We start from the raw sequence: 16,407 nt of genomic DNA, 5'->3' as shown, positions 1-16,407 counted from the left end.
TTTGTCAGCTGATACACAGTAAAGGTTTGTGTCTTCAGTGTCTCATTAGGGCAGTGGTATCATAAATCAGGGGTCTTGAGTTCAAACCTCACAAGAGACATCATTCATTTTATACCAGTCACTCGTTAGAACGTTTCTTACAGTATATAATAATATCCTACATATTTAAATTGAACTATACAGTCGATGTTTAGATACGAGTAATATAGTCAACTCCACAAGGAACCTCAGATTGTAGCCTATCAACTGTACAGATTAGGCTACTATCATTTTGTAACTTCATTCATCTAAAATTATTTCACATGTAATTTATTGTATAGACACATAAACCAACAATTCCAGTTGCTGATTGTGAACCAACTGTATAGAAAAGTGGGATAGTTTTACAACGTCAATGGTTAATAACAATGCAGGAAAAATGATGTTCTTCATTAAATAAACTAAATTTTTAACATTTTAATTATTAATTGCTTCCTGTGTCTTGCACTTTTAAAACAAAAAAATAAGTAAATAATCATTTGGAAAAAAATATATGCCACCTACAGGAAGAATTAGCTTATCAAGAAGAAGAAATACAATTGGAAATGTTTTTAAACAAGCATTATGTGAATTACAAAATTTAGATGAAATACCTTTGCTATCAAGAAGGTACTTTGAGCTACTTTGTCTAAGTGTTGAGAGAAAATAAGATATTATAATTTTTTCAGTAAAAAATAAAGATTGGATAAACTAACCATGTAAACTATCAGTCTTCATCTTAGCGCACGTCCCAGCTAATTGTTCCGGTATTTTCTAATCCCTAAAGCTACATCCCTCGCTTTCAAGGAACTCGATTTTATAGTCAAAGTCAAGAATTTCTTTCTCAATGACACATTGCCATTATATTTCATCTTATGAGGCAACAACAGGAAATTCGGATAGCATATTTTTTGCTTTACAGAATCGGCAGACCCACTAGAAGGGAACGTAACTACTTATAAAGAGATTCAACGTTTTCAAATATTCATTAGTACCACAATTTATTAGATACATATTATTAGTCCCATCACATGTTTTATTGAAATAGCCTATACATAGTGTCTTGTGGAAGTCGGCAGAACCTCAGGAAATTACAGTAGATAAAAACGTTCACATAAACATATGTTCGATCTCTCTTTGCTTAGAGTATGTTTAATTTTTTTATACCAAATCTCAAAAACGGCAAATTTGAATAACTTAATACTTGGCATTTATATGAAGCCGTTAAATAAATATTAAATAATATCAGTTCCCAAATGGAAGCATTTAACGTTTTCAAAACGAAATATCTCAGAAACTGGTAACACAACGAAATATTTGAAAATATTATTACGAAAGGTAATGAGAAGCCCAACGATGTCCTATTTGTGGAAATTGGTTAAACAATAAAAGAGTTTTATATAGGGTAAGTGTATATGAAAACAAATGTACTTGTGGATAGGAACATTCTGTTTTAACTCAAAACAGGTGATAAGGATGTAAAAACCATTCATTAAAAAATTCACTTGGATCTAATAGTACTCTTTAAATGTTACACTCAGCCAATAAAGTGGCGGTAAATTTTTTATTTCCAAACTGATTCCAAACACAAAATGATCCAATTGAATTCGTCATAATAAGTTATGAAAACTTGTAACTGTTGTAATTTTGAAACGGAAAGTTATATTATATAGATTTTATTTTGTAATATTTCTTTGATTAGCTTAACATAAATACAAAGTAATCAAATGATATAAATAATATATTATTAAATATAAAACACGAATAGAGACATAACAAAGTGAGATATATCATATATTCATATGATATTATTGCAGGTTTTTGTAATGTTATTTTCTTAACTGATGCCAAACTCTCACAAAATAACCTGCTTATCTTCAAAATGTTAATCAAAGTATATAGGCCTAATGGTAGAACATTTTCTAATTATATTTAAGGTTTACTAAACTTATGGAAAGTCTTACAGTTATCTAGAATATTAAATTACGTTTGGAATTACAAACAAATTTATATGATTGAAACTGGCCTACTCTGTTTCAAAAGAAAAGAAAATCTAGAGAAAATAAATACTTGGTAAAGAAAAACAATTATTCTGCAGGAATTTAAAATAATAGCAGATCTTATTACTGGTTCACAAAAATAGGTCATTGGATTACCTAATGGTAGCAACTCAGCTAGAAGATCGTCGTGATTCCAAAACTTTGTTTGAAATTAATGTAGTTAAGAAAGTGTCTTAGTTTAAAGGGGTTACAGTGAATATTCCACATTCAATTTAATGCCATCTATAGTTGAGCTTAACATATAAAATAACACAAGAAAGCCCAACAACTAATGAAAGCGGTATTTCTCTACTGGGCACTACGATGTACCATGTGAAGGTGAGCGAGAGTTGCGGTCAATGCCAAGTTATACAGTTGGTCACAATGTTTATCTGCTGTCCCGGTATGGTCAGCTGCTGGCGAAACACTCCCACTTCCATTTAAGGATATGGAGCGATTAGATATTTCAGTCAGATATTTTTTTATTGGCTTTGTAATTTACCAAAGAATAATGCTAATATAACAAGTAAATAATTAGAAATGTTTCTTGAAAGTAACAAACAAAATTTCAAATAACAATATCGACAATATTAGCAGGTTAGTTTTCGTTATCTGATTCTACAACACTTTCCTAAGAAGTTAGCTGAGTTTAATATTTGTATTGAGACTCTCTAGTACCTTGATATGAAGTACTATCTATAGGGATATTATCAGTATAATATAAGGAATAGTTTAGGAAGCATTTTTACTATCAGCTCGCTATGAACTATTTGATAATATAACAGTTTAGAAACAAGAAGTACTGTCAGTCTTGTTCAAACAACAGTTTTCTTAGTTTACATTCTAGTCCAGTATCCAAAGTAAAATGGTAAATTTAGTAAGTTTTCGGTATAGATAACGGAATTTAACCCATAAGCTTTATCCTGCAATGTTATGTTTGATGTTGATTATTTACCAATAGCAATATTTTTCAATCGGTGTTGTAGTGCAACACATTATTTTGCCGAATTAAGATACGCCTTCACGTTGTTACTCGAGTTAAATAGGTTTACTCCTACCATAGAACTATGATTATCGCAGAATTGGACAGGATCGAGGATTTTGCATTTTATGCAGAGTTAAGAATTGATGACAAAAGAGTGCCAAGGAACAGCAGAACAGCTGAGAGTTGTCAACTGTAAAATATCTCTGAGAGTAATCCACGAAATAAATAAACCATAGAACTGGCATTAGATATTATAATCTGAGTTGATTTATGAGTGGCAGTAGATATTATATCGTCGATCTGACACGCACGTGTTTTGACAGTTCATATAGTACATAAATCAACACTACCACCACTATTTATATACAATTTGAAACAAAAAGATTTGCTGGTTTCAATGGTGAAATTTGTTTTCGGTTTTGGCAAAAGTGATGTCACAGTGACGCCATAAGACTTGCCAGAAAGATTGTCTTCATTTAACCATTTAAAAAATTAGTGATATCATGGGTATGGTTTATTATGTTTGTTTATACTGTAGGTTTGTTTTGAGCTTTACTATGCTAAATTTTGGAAATATTTAAAGTAAAAATTATATAGCTTTTATTTGAAAATAATCTGACCCAAAGCAACAAACTTGGATACATCCCACCATATTTAAAAAATAGAAATTGGCTATTAATAAATTTAATGTTTTGTAGTGCATTCAGTTCTATACATTTTGGTATATTTTGAAAACATTTAGTGTAAGAATTATAATTTTTGAAAACTTTAGAAAATAATCGTAGGTAAATATAGTAAAACATTTAGCCGTTCGTGTACTATTTGTGGTTTTATATATATATATATATATATATATATATATATATATATATATATATATATAATTTTTTCAAGAAAACTGGATACCATTATATATTTTCTGAAAATAGATCAAATGATTAATAAATTGGCTATCCCAGATTATATAATATTTATAATAATACCACACTTTACCAGGGGCAATTCAACAATTAAAAAAAATCAGGTGTAGTAATTTTTTTGATGGGTTATGCATAATGTTTTTATACCATAATTATCTCCAAATTTACCTGAAAACCTGTTAACCTATATGTTCTTATACATATTATGTTAATAGTAAAAATGTATTTTTTACAGAATGTTTTAAGTACAGGTACAAAACACTCAAAATGGCCTACCATCAAAAATCACTGCCAGTTCGAGGGTAAAAAATTACAATAAACCGGCTGTAAAAAACTATGAAATATCATTACTTGTCATATTTTACTAGACTAAATTCAAAACTCAAAAGCTATTTGATCGCAAAATCGATGAAATAAATCTTTTTAGTGGTGTCTTTCTTTGTATCTAAATATAATAATTCTAGTCACTAAGAAAATGTATTTTACAACAAAATATGATCTAGCAATATTTTTAGACATCAAAGTCGTGTTTTCACTAGTTTTCCAGTAACGAATAAGTTGAAAAGCCAAAATGCATGCTTTGGCAGACGGCCATGTTAGAAATAAACTAATCTGTAACACGCTCTGCGGTATTGTCGAGCATTACTCTCTAATACTCGCAGTGTTCAATAATTAGGCTACTCGTAAGTTATCCGGATAAAGTTTTTCTAGAGAGTACGTTTACGCTTTCTTATTTTGCATTCATTGTCTTTAACAATTTATCCGGATAAAGTTTTTCTAGAGAGTACGTTTACGCTTTCTTATTTTGCATTCATTGTCTTTAACAATTTATCCGGATAAAGTTTTTCTAGAGAGTACGTTTACGCTTTCTTATTTTGTATTCATTGTCGTTAACATTTAACAATTCTAAGAGAATTCCAGAAACACTTATTAGTTAAATTTAAGCGAATGGGTTAAATGAAACATGGATAATGTTTAACTAGGTACTAACTTAATTCATATAAACTGAAAAGTTCTAAACAACAAATAACTAAATGTGTAAAAATATTCTTTGACAAAATTGTTTACTGAAAAACGCATTTTATGAATCAACAGACCTCTGTTTTAAGGACTTTATAAATCGCCACTTATTTCAGAATTTTACAAATTATACATTTATTAAAAAATCCATATCAACGTGATACTGAAAATACTCGAAAACATTTTGCAGCACATACCTCCACACTGTGTAGGCCTGCAACTTGATTACGCAGGTCCATATCAACGTGATACTGAAAATACTCGAAAACATTTTGCAGCACATACCTCCACACTGTGTAGGCCTACAACTTGATTACGCAGGTCCATATCAACGTGATACTGAAAATACTCGAAAACATTTTGCAGCACATACCTCCACACTGTGTAGGCCTACAACTTGATTACGCAGGTCCATATCAACGTGATACTGAAAATACTCGAAAACATTTTGCAGCACATACCTCCACACTGTGTAGGCCTACAACTTGATTACGCAGGTCCATATCAACGTGATACTGAAAATACTCGAAAACATTTTGCAGCACATACCTCCACACTGTGTAGGCCTACAACTTGATTACGCAGGTCCATATCAACGTGATACTGAAAATACTCGAAAACATTTTGCAGCACATACCTCCACACTGTGTAGGCCTGCAACTTGATTACGCAGGTCCATATCAACGTGATACTGAAAATACTCGAAAACATTTTGCAGCACATACCTCCACACTGTGTAGGCCTACAACTTGATTACGCAGGTCCATATCAACGTGATACTGAAAATACTCGAAAACATTTTGCAGCACATACCTCCACACTGTGTAGGCCTGCAACTTGATTACGCAGGTTAGTAAAACATATACTTTATAACGAGACTATGTCGTTTCAAAAGTGTATGAGAATGAATTGTGAAATAATTCATATTTTTTAAAATACGAGCACTTTATTAGTTTATTTTTAGTTCTATCCATTGGAGACGAAACTTCATTAAAAGTGTGCATTTAATTTTTTACAAATAACTTACACCATTATTCTTCAACAAGGAGCGATTATAAGTTCTTATCTGTAAATATATACTGTAAGGTGGAGGGGGCAGCGCCACAAGTTCCTTTTGTGTATATTTTGTTTAATTTAACAACAAGAGTAATAGTGTTAAATTAGAACACTTGCAATACATCGTAGTGGTGTATATTCGGGGAAATGAGGGGGAAAAATCCGCTGTCCAAGATCCATAAAAATTCAAACGTATTCGTATAACACGAATTTAGATTGTATTAAATGCAGAAGTTACATGTTGTAGTTAGAATTAGGCCTTTGTACTTTATTAAAGTATAGTTTTATTTGATACTCCCTTGTGTTGTGTGCCCTTCAATCAGCGCACTCCCTAAGTCGAGTCCTAGTTACGCCAATGAAACATGAACGTGTTGGTTCTGTGCTCTATAGAATCAATCGGGAATTGACGGATTCACGGTGAAATCCGTGACCATAGAGGAACAATACTCTCCTGTACGGTACAACGTTCAAGTACCTACCCGTCATTGTTCATTGTGTAGCGATGGTTTATCTGTTTGAGCCAGACATTATATACTAAAACATGGTTCTTGAAGTTGACATTTATTGAAAATTAAAAACGTAGTACAATATATAATAAAATATAAAACATAAAGATTTGTTCTGGGGGCTCTTGCTTTTTGTGAAAATAGAGTTCGTGTCTCTTTATTATTATAGACATTAACGGTGGAGCGGGTTCCTTTAGCGCCTTAAATTTTTGTGAAATTTAATGAGAATCATGTAATTTATACAAATTTAATAAGTCGAATGCCGTTTAGCAGATATTTTCCTTGTCACATACTTGTTTGCTTATTTAGACAGATATGTGTAGAGCAATAGCCAAATATTAAAATAACTAAATCACATAAAATAAGCGCTCTGTAGTAAAATATTCATTCTTTTAAGCAAGTAGAATATGTGTAGGTTATTGCTTTTTGTGTAAATATAAACATATTGTTTATAGATTATATCCAAATAAATATATAATATGTTTCTCGATATTAAGAATATGATTCAGGTGTTGTGTTTAATATTTACTTACCTGTACAATATATAAACAAGATAGAAGTGCGCGACACTACATGTCGCGTAACAGGTTTCGCTGAGGTGCAATTCAAACATTCAAGTCAATAGCTAGTTTTATTATTGAGAGATTGAACGGCAGACAATCATACGAAAAAAAAATGTTTACATCCCCGGCAAACAAAAGAAAAATTGCGTCAACCTACTGAGTTACAGGCTTCAACCATGACCAATCAAATTACAGGTTTTGATATCCAACAACATAGAATTTACTCTTATCTATGCAAAAATAAAGTTTCAAAAAAATTTTCATTCCTTAGATATTTTGCCACATGATACATTCACATTTTTGTTCATCGAATTCGTTTTCATATTAATGTTTAAAATAATAAATTTATGTACAAAAAGTCACCATAAAATGATGTTTTATGTTGAGATAACTAGGCACATGTGTAAATATGTCTCATGCTAAAATCTCTTATTAGTGTAGGGAGTTTGGTTACAAGTTTATTTATTCTACTATTTTCTCATTGCCATTATGGTTATCCATAAGACCGAGGTAAAGATTTCCTAACGAACAGCGAAACCCCTTACAGTGTGACGTACACCATAATCGAACCCAGTGTTTCTTATATAGAAATGAAGCTTAATGCACAATTTTAAATCTATAGGCCAGTTGTTTTTACAATCAGACAGAAATAAAACTTTCCCAACTCCTAGAGTGATAGGCTTCGCTAACGCTCAGCCAATTACTCTCTGAAAGAATTTTGTCACAGAAAAATATTCCAATAATTAAAAGAAATTTTAAATAAGTTGATCTCACCGAATTAGTTTCGTTGTGTTGTCGAACAAATCGACTGCAGAAATAGATTACTTTGTCAACATCTAGTTAGTTTTACAAATATGTCAGACAAGACAGAGTACCTTAGGTGTTAACTGCTGCGGTATAAATAACTATGACCCATATTAGCGCCTTCAAACACAACGAGACTATATACACATCACTGACGACCAGAAATAGCGGCTTGTAACTGGCAGGCGCTTTTGGGTCATCTGCGTAATTTCTGTTCCCATTTTTGATACATCCTCTAAAAACAGACAAGATTTAGTGTGATTGGTTATTACACTCCTGTCTACGACTATGGCAATACAATTTTAATTCATTTTCAAATGCAGTGATTCCATAAACAAATTTTGAGATCCTTCATGAAACAGCTGATAATTTAAAGGATTTTTTATAATGCGGAAAGCTTATAATTTTCTTTTACGAATTATTCACGAATCATCGAATTCGAGTTGAATTAAATTTAGGGAGATCCTGAAAATTATGTTGTAATGCTTAGTACATTTTTATAAAAGCAATGCATTTAACTAAAATAAAAACCGCCACCAGTTGGGTATTAATCTATTTATTGATTGAATAACTAAATATACTAACTTAAAAAAATCATAAATAAAAAGTATACGAGTCGTCTAATAAGCCCATCCAACATACTAAATCTTTAAATAGTCCGTTAAAATGTTTAACCTTCGTCCAAATTTGATTTACAATTGTATTCTGTAAATACCTTTAAAATATATACTACAAGATCTGCAGTTACATTTAATATTTTCCAATGTCTTCCTATGTAGCTAAAATCGCTTCGTCCCCCTGATGGTTTGAAACTACATAATGTAACGAGATTTTTTTCAATTATTAATAGAGTTTATTTTATTTTCATTTTGGTAATTTACGAGTTTTTATATATAACACATGGGGTTAGCAATCGGATAACAAAGGAAAAAGTTCTTAAATTTAGCTTAAACTTAATTTGTTGGCTGATATAAGTGACATAACACCAATACATATATGAAACCTACACTTGTCATAATGCCCTGGAGTTGCTACAGTAGAAGCTGCAGTCCAACTACAGGCACTCGGTTAAACCAAGTATGTAATGAAATGGTTAAATGGCTGTACGCAAAATATGAATTAAATTTTTAACTCTTATTGTCAAAGGTTCCTTAAATTAATTTTTATGGTTTAAACCCTTTACTGTTGAAACTCAAGATGTCATCATATTAAATGATGGTAGTAAAAGCATGGTAGAAGTTCTTAGGCTGCCTTTACTACTTGCCTAGGCTTTAGGTGTAAAACCTGAACTTAACAGCTTGAAAACGCTGTGAATCATCGATGGACTAAATGTCATTAAAACTAAAAAAAAAACATGTTACTCTACGACCAAAGAAGGTAGAAAGCGTTTCAGAATGCTGAAGAAGAATATAAAATATGAAGGATGTGTGTGTGTGTGTGTGTGTGTGTGTGTGTGTGTGTGTGTGTGTGTGTGTGTGTGTGTGTGTGTGTGTGTGTGTGCGCGCGCGCGCGCACTCTCTGGATAAAGGTAGGTATACCACGTTATTGCTCAGGTCAAGACAAACATATTTCACCATATGAACATGGGTCTCCGATGCTCAGTTTCCCATCTGTGTATCTGTATGTGTTTTTTTCCTTATTAAAAAATTATTATCTTACGAAATAATAAATTAAATTATAACAAATTTGGCTCAAACGTTTAAGATAGCAAGGCTTCTTACTAAAATAAATATTATAAAATTATCTTTATTATTTTAAAAATTAAAACTTTTTTACTTTAAATACTATCACAAAAATAAAAAATTGTTCTCAAGAATTATAAGAATAACAGTTTTTATGCGATTTTATTACACATCTAATGACACCATAATTATTTAAATCGAATAATAAATAACTGATTTAGAGCAAATTTACTGTGACAAGACATGACCCACGTTGAATTTCCCAGCAACTAAATACAATACCAAACTTAATAAACGGCAGCTCTCAATTGGGCCATGTCTTGTCACAGTAAATTTGCTCCAGTTATTTATAATTCGATTTAAATAATTTTGGTGTCATTAGATTTGTGATAAAATCCTCTAAAAACTGTTATTCTTGTTGATAATAGTTGAGAAAAATTGTTTGTTTTTGATATTCAAAGTATAAAAGTTTTAATGGCCGCCATTTTAAAAATAATAAAGATACTTTCATATTTTTTCAGTACTAGCCTTGTTATCATAAAAATTTGAGCCAAATTTGGTATAATTTAATTTATTGTTTTGTTAAATATTGTTTTTATATAAAAAAAAAAACAAAAACCGGTACAGACACAAATGTGGGAAACTAAGCATGGGAAACCCATGTTCATATGGTGAAATCTGTTTGTCTTAACCTGACCACTAATATGGTATACCTTTGTCCAGAGAGTTACACAAACTGCTCCTAAACAAACACTCTTAAGCGAATAAACGCAAAAATATGAATATGTGTATTAGTACACAAAACCGCGCGGAATACGACATTTATATCCGCATCGTAAAATATCTCTATGGCATTGGACATTTGTTTTGTAAGCGTAACTCAAAGTGAGTCAGGGTAGGTTTTGGACAGCGGTTGTAATTCGCTTTCAGCAGCTATTCTAGGTTGGGTTTGGCAATCACTAATGCGTTCGTTTCCTATGCTGGAATGGAAAAGTGATAAATCTATTTCAGAATTGCCAACCATCAAACAGCTGTTTGTTTACTCTTGCGTAGGTGGTAGCCCTGACTCAGTCTCTGTTTTAGTCGACACTCGGTTCATGTCACAGTTTCGCTAATAATATCTCGATGAGTCGTAACAAAAATGGGCCAATGGTCGACTAGTTGAGCTTTCCGTCTGGAAATCCGAGATTCGCTACATTGGGAACACACAAAATTTTTGGGGTTTCCATCTCTTCGAACTGCAACTGGGGTACATTCGTTATGACAGCTACAGGGATGGGGTCGACACACATTTCGATGTTAAATATACTTGGATATGATACTTAACATAAATATATATTTTAGATAGATTTCATTGTATAAATACTCCAAACACACTAAAGTCAGTATAGGAGTATTTTCCCTACCTTCGACAATCAAGTTACCAAAACCATCTCTCATTCGAAAATTTTATACAAACTAGGAGATACTCATGCTCATTTCACAAGCCACCCCAGACTTTCTGCGCTCACTAGTTCCCATCATATTTGTCCTCAGAATTTACAATATAACTATAACCTGACTTTTCAAAGTCGAAATTGTATTTGGAATTCATAAGCAAACGATTTTACTTTTATATTATACTTCAATACGTTTTAAAAAGTTCATTTTTAAAATCTATTTGTTAAAAAATCTTCCTTTAAGTCATGATGCCCAAATATGTTGCTTTATCGAATCAATGTAAGTGAATATTTATAAAAAAATTCCATCAAATTTTTATCTTACTCGGCTATTATGCTAGTCAGTTCTCATATTTTAAATTATACTCCAAGGGTTGATAGTTAAAAGTTATGAAACCTAGTTAAGTTTTTACTAGTTAATTAGTAAGTCCATGTCTTAAAAACTGGAAGCAAATGGAGAAACGTTTTAGTTTTCCAAATTATTGGATCTATAACTATTTTATCTTTACTCTAAAGTTTGCGGACACACACAAAATCTTCACTTTTCCGACAGTCCGTAATACAATGGTTTAGTTATGATCTTTTTCAGAGTTCTGAATAAATTAATAACAGTTTAGGGAAATATTTGGGTAATATAATTTCAGTGTATTATGTATAAACTAGCAATGTTTGTATGTTAGAAATATCCGTATTCAAGACTGTTTAATTTACACTCACAGTAAAAATACACATAGTTTAAAATCGTGACATGTTGTATTAAAATCGTTTGTATATTGTAAAATGTTTATATTAAAACTGCAACTGTTCGGTTAGTCGTTCAGGTACTTGAAGATGGGAATTTGGGGATGATCAGGCAGTACCGTATCTAGGGGAGATGTTTGTGACTTGTCTCCATATACAGGGTGAGTTTTTTAAAGTGATCCAATAGCTAACTTTTTAATTACATGACTTAGCACCACACTTTAAATTTGGAACTTGCTCAATTTTAAGTTTCACTCAGAAAATATACTTTCAAATTTTTTGAAGATGGCCGCCATTTTGCAATATGGTGGCCAACTTTAAAATCTTTTATGGAACGCCCTGTATTTTATGTTGTTTTTAGATTCTACTCTACAAAATAAGACATTTTTTCTTCCGACAGTTTTTCTATATCTCTAATGGTTCAGGAGCTACGTGGACTGAAAGATTTCACCATCAGTCCGAAAAAATCCGAAAACTTCCAGTCCACGTAGCTCCTGAACCATTATAGATATAGAAAAAACTTTCTGAAGAAAAAATGTCTTATTTTGTAGAGTAGAATCTAAAAACAACATAAAATACAGGGTGTTCCATAAAAGATTTTAAAGTTGGCCACCATATTGGAAAATGGCAGCCATCTTCAAAAAATTTGAAAGTGTATTCCTGAGTGAAACTTAAAATTGAGCAAGTTCCAAATTTAAAGTGTGGTGCTAAGTCATGTAATTAAAAAGTTAGCTATTGGATCACTTTAAAAAACTCACCCTGTATATCAAACTAACGTAAATATTTGGGGAAGGGGAGGGAAAAGTCAAAAACAGCCTACTTACTAAAATATACAGGTTGTAAAAAAAGTGCCGCACGGGCTTGGTAATTCCCAAACGATTACAGGTAAAGCAATAAAATTTAGCAAACCATTATTTCACCTATAAATATACTTTTTGAAGTAACTACGACATTTTTGTTATGTCAGGGGGCTGGCCCGCAAGGAGTCAGAAGGAAATCTTAAATTAGAGCATAGATCGAGTAGTACATCAAATTAAAGGTCTCTATTAATAGAGTAAATTGCCGTAAATCCGACCTATAAAGGTTCACATCTCAAAAAGTTACGCTGGTTTAATGTTTGAAACATTTACAATGTAGGTAGACCCTACTGTTATAAGTGGTTTAATATTCTTGTCTTGGCTCAAGTGGTGAACGTTATACTTAGTAAATGAATACTGTAGTTAAGAAATAGATTTTAAAGTAGTTATTGACTATTCACATCCAATGGGGGATGGATGTTCTACAAGGAGTTGTAAAATAATCATATCCCTAGATGTACATTATTTAAACGAACAATATTTTATGTGATATTTGTAAATTCATGCACAAAGCTCATTAAGTTCTAGAAAATTTAATGCCCGGTTCAGGTTACTCTAAGGCATTCCAGTTGTTAGTTCCGGTATAAAAATAACACAAGTAAGTGTGTTATGTAAACCACTCCATGGTGTAGATATTTCGGGACACAAAAATTGTTTATGCTGGCTGAACGAGCATCAGAACCATAACCATATTTCAGAAAGCCAACGACGGACGGTATGTACCGTGCATCTGAAAATCCTATGGTGCATAACCTGTAAGAATAAGTTGAGTTAAAATTAATGCAGACTATTGCTCATTGTTGCGTTATGCTTCTACTAATAATGCTAATACAAACACTTGATTATTAACATTTTTTATTGATTCCTCACATACAGTAAGCCTTCCAGAGACGATAAAGAAGATTACATAGGGTAAAAAGTTAATTGTTGAACTCTGCCAGTTATTAAGTCTACGAAAACTTAGATATCTGATTTAATCAGGGAGAATAAAAATAAATATAAATTTTCTTTGTAGGCCTCTCTCGGTACGCTATTCTCGCCTCTTTTCCTACTTTCATAATTGCAAAATTTGTTACATATACTTAAAGGTTGTTTGACCTATTGTAAAGTGTTAAAAAAGTCACAGATAATAAGTTGAATGAGGCGATAGTGTTCTAGTACAAAATAATAATAATATATATATATATATATATATATATATGTGTGTGTGTGTGTGTGTGTGTGTGTGTGTGTGTGTGTGTGTGTGTGTGTGTGTGTTTATATATATATATATATATATATATATATATATATATATATATATTCGGACCCTTCAGCAGCTCAGGCAGCTAGTTAACATACTAGTATACTCGTAGTGTTAATGCTGGCCTCGTGGTATTTAATTTCTAAACATTTGACTGAACCACGTTAATCTGATATCGTTCGTTTTAACAGTTGTTTGCATACTCGTAAATATAGCGGTCAAATCTCCATTTATAAATTAATATTCATAATATAATAAGTTAGGATTAAATTAACGAAAAGTAATGTTTTAGAAAGTAAAGCCAATATATATATATATATATATATATATATATATATATATATATATATATTGTTATAAAAACCTAAAATTTGGTTTCATGTTATTTTGATAACATGTATTTAAAGTTATTGTTGATATTTTTAAAAAATATTTGTGCACTTCTGTGTATGATTAGGAATTATGATTAGCTTATTACAAATATTATTTATATACAAATTGCTGGAATAAACGTCATTCATTAACTTTTATTCATTCTCTCATTATATACCAAAAATATGGACGTCTTTATAAAAAATAAATATAGAGAGAGCCTTTATTTTAGAAAACAAGCTTATAAGAAAATGTAAATTTTATGTGGAATCTGTATTGACAATTTTTTAACTAGTACGGTACGGTACTGGAATATTTAAAGTAAATACTTGTAAAACGCATCGGTATATTAAATTAATGATTTTTTCCTAAAATGTACTAATAATAATTGAAAACTTATAAAATAGTTCTTTATTTTTTTCTATTTTAACACTTACAGTAGCGTTTAACGACCAATTTCTTTCTGTTATATTGTGCTTAGTTTGATTCGGAGACAAAGAGTTTTTAATATGAAGCATAATATTGTACTGTATAAATATTTCTAGCAGAGAGAAAAATATTATTTACATTTTTAAATTTATAAAATTTGAAATATTATTCCTGGCTATGGTAATGCTTTGTGTAAAACAAAAAAAAAAGATGTTAAAAAATGTAGCATGTACTACATAAAATATTGTTTTACTAGTGGAAATTAATATAATACCTTAATGCAGGTAGTGACTCAAAATGTTCATTCAAACTCATAATCAACGTTTAAAACAATAGCAATAAAGTATATAACTGAAAATTACGAAACTGCGAATTACGTTACTCAATAATGTTTGTTATAAAAATATGCATTGTATCACAAGGTAAACCATAACCTAATAATTCTTAAAACACTCTTTTGTTGATTAAAAATATGAACCAATTGTCTTGAAAGGTTTGAATTTAGTTTCACGAGTTTTTAAATTTTCCCGCAATAACAAACACTCAGCGGAAGCGGAACTCTGCCAAAACATCTGTCAAATGCATTGTGGGAAGTTTACTGCTGTGGCGATTTAGTTGGCACCACTGTCAGAACTAAGAAGAAAACACTAATTCACTTATCTGGAAGTCCCTTAGTGAGTATCAAGTTACATCAAAAGAAAAACAAATAACAATCAAAATAAAATAATTGAGTTTACAATAAAATAAAATTAGAAAACTCTGGAATAATTCTCAAAATATTTAAAATATAAATTGTGTTTATGTTAAGTACTCACCTTCCAAGCTGTAGGGGCAGCCATTTCGGTGGTGGTGTGTGGTTGGAGGTTGGAGAATTACTGGTGGAACTGAAGAAAGCGTTCCAAGCTTTGGAGGGGGATAGGTAGGGACCCTGAGCTTATGTAGTGTGTCCGCTGCAGGAACACTGCTCAGATATAGAACGTCCACGCAAGATGGACTTGGTTCATGTCCAAAATGGAGGCCAAGCTCTGAATATGGACAAAATCCGAAAGGGAAGGTGGGGTGACACATAAGCTGTTATAAACTAGACGAGGTGTTATTCAAATATTCAAATGAGGTGCCCAGTATTTAGCTGCTGAATAATTATGCTACTATATTTTAAAGTGTATGCCTATAGTACAATAATAATATTGTTTATTCTGTAAACACAGTAAATATATAATAGTATTTCTCAAATAAAGGAATGTGGACTTAATTCGTATCGACTATTTTTCAGCATTTCAAGGAATAACCTCTAAAATTGTTAAATAATGTAATTCGCTCATTTTAAATCGGCATTGAGCTAAAGTATTTATGCTGAAATTCATCATCATAGAAGCTAATGCTTTGTTACAATATTTGAAACATGCTTCTCTGGGATCACATCTTATACATTCCATTTTGCAATAAACCGTAAATGTGTACATTATGTCGTTCTAAATTTAGTTTATTGAGTTCGTAACTCAATAACAATGAATAGCGGGCAGATATACTTAGAAGAAATAATTAAATTAAATTATTACAAGGTTCAGATCAAAGGTAAATAAAATATTTAAAACGCGTTGAACTTTCCGGAATGCTGGGCTATAAATTTCGGGACTATCACCTGATTAAAATTGTTGACTCAATGGAATGGAAGTGTTAATGGCTTCACATAAGTGGTTTAAACAAATCTCACCACAAGATTACTAAGAGAC

At 31.3% G+C, this 16,407-nt stretch overlaps 1 protein-coding gene across 2 annotated transcripts in view; it reads right to left on the bottom strand.

The window, feature by feature from the left end:
* LOC124359654 (muscle-specific protein 20-like) overlaps positions 1 to 15,632 on the bottom strand; it is a 48,502-nt gene extending 32,870 nt beyond the window's left edge. The window contains exon 1 of one of the 2 annotated variants that reach the window (XM_046812575.1): positions 15,490 to 15,632. In XM_046812575.1, the coding sequence (XP_046668531.1) occupies positions 15,490 to 15,513 (24 nt within the window). In that variant the 5' untranslated portion in view covers positions 15,514 to 15,632. The remainder of the gene's footprint in view (positions 1 to 15,489) is intronic. The other variant, XM_046812576.1, reaches the window with a different exon arrangement.
* Positions 15,633 to 16,407: the final 775 nt, after the last annotated feature.

Source organism: Homalodisca vitripennis, chromosome 4 (genome assembly GCF_021130785.1).
Source record: "Homalodisca vitripennis isolate AUS2020 chromosome 4, UT_GWSS_2.1, whole genome shotgun sequence".
Lineage (NCBI taxonomy): Eukaryota > Metazoa > Arthropoda > Insecta > Hemiptera > Cicadellidae > Homalodisca > Homalodisca vitripennis.
This window is presented reverse-complemented; position numbering and strand designations above follow the sequence as displayed.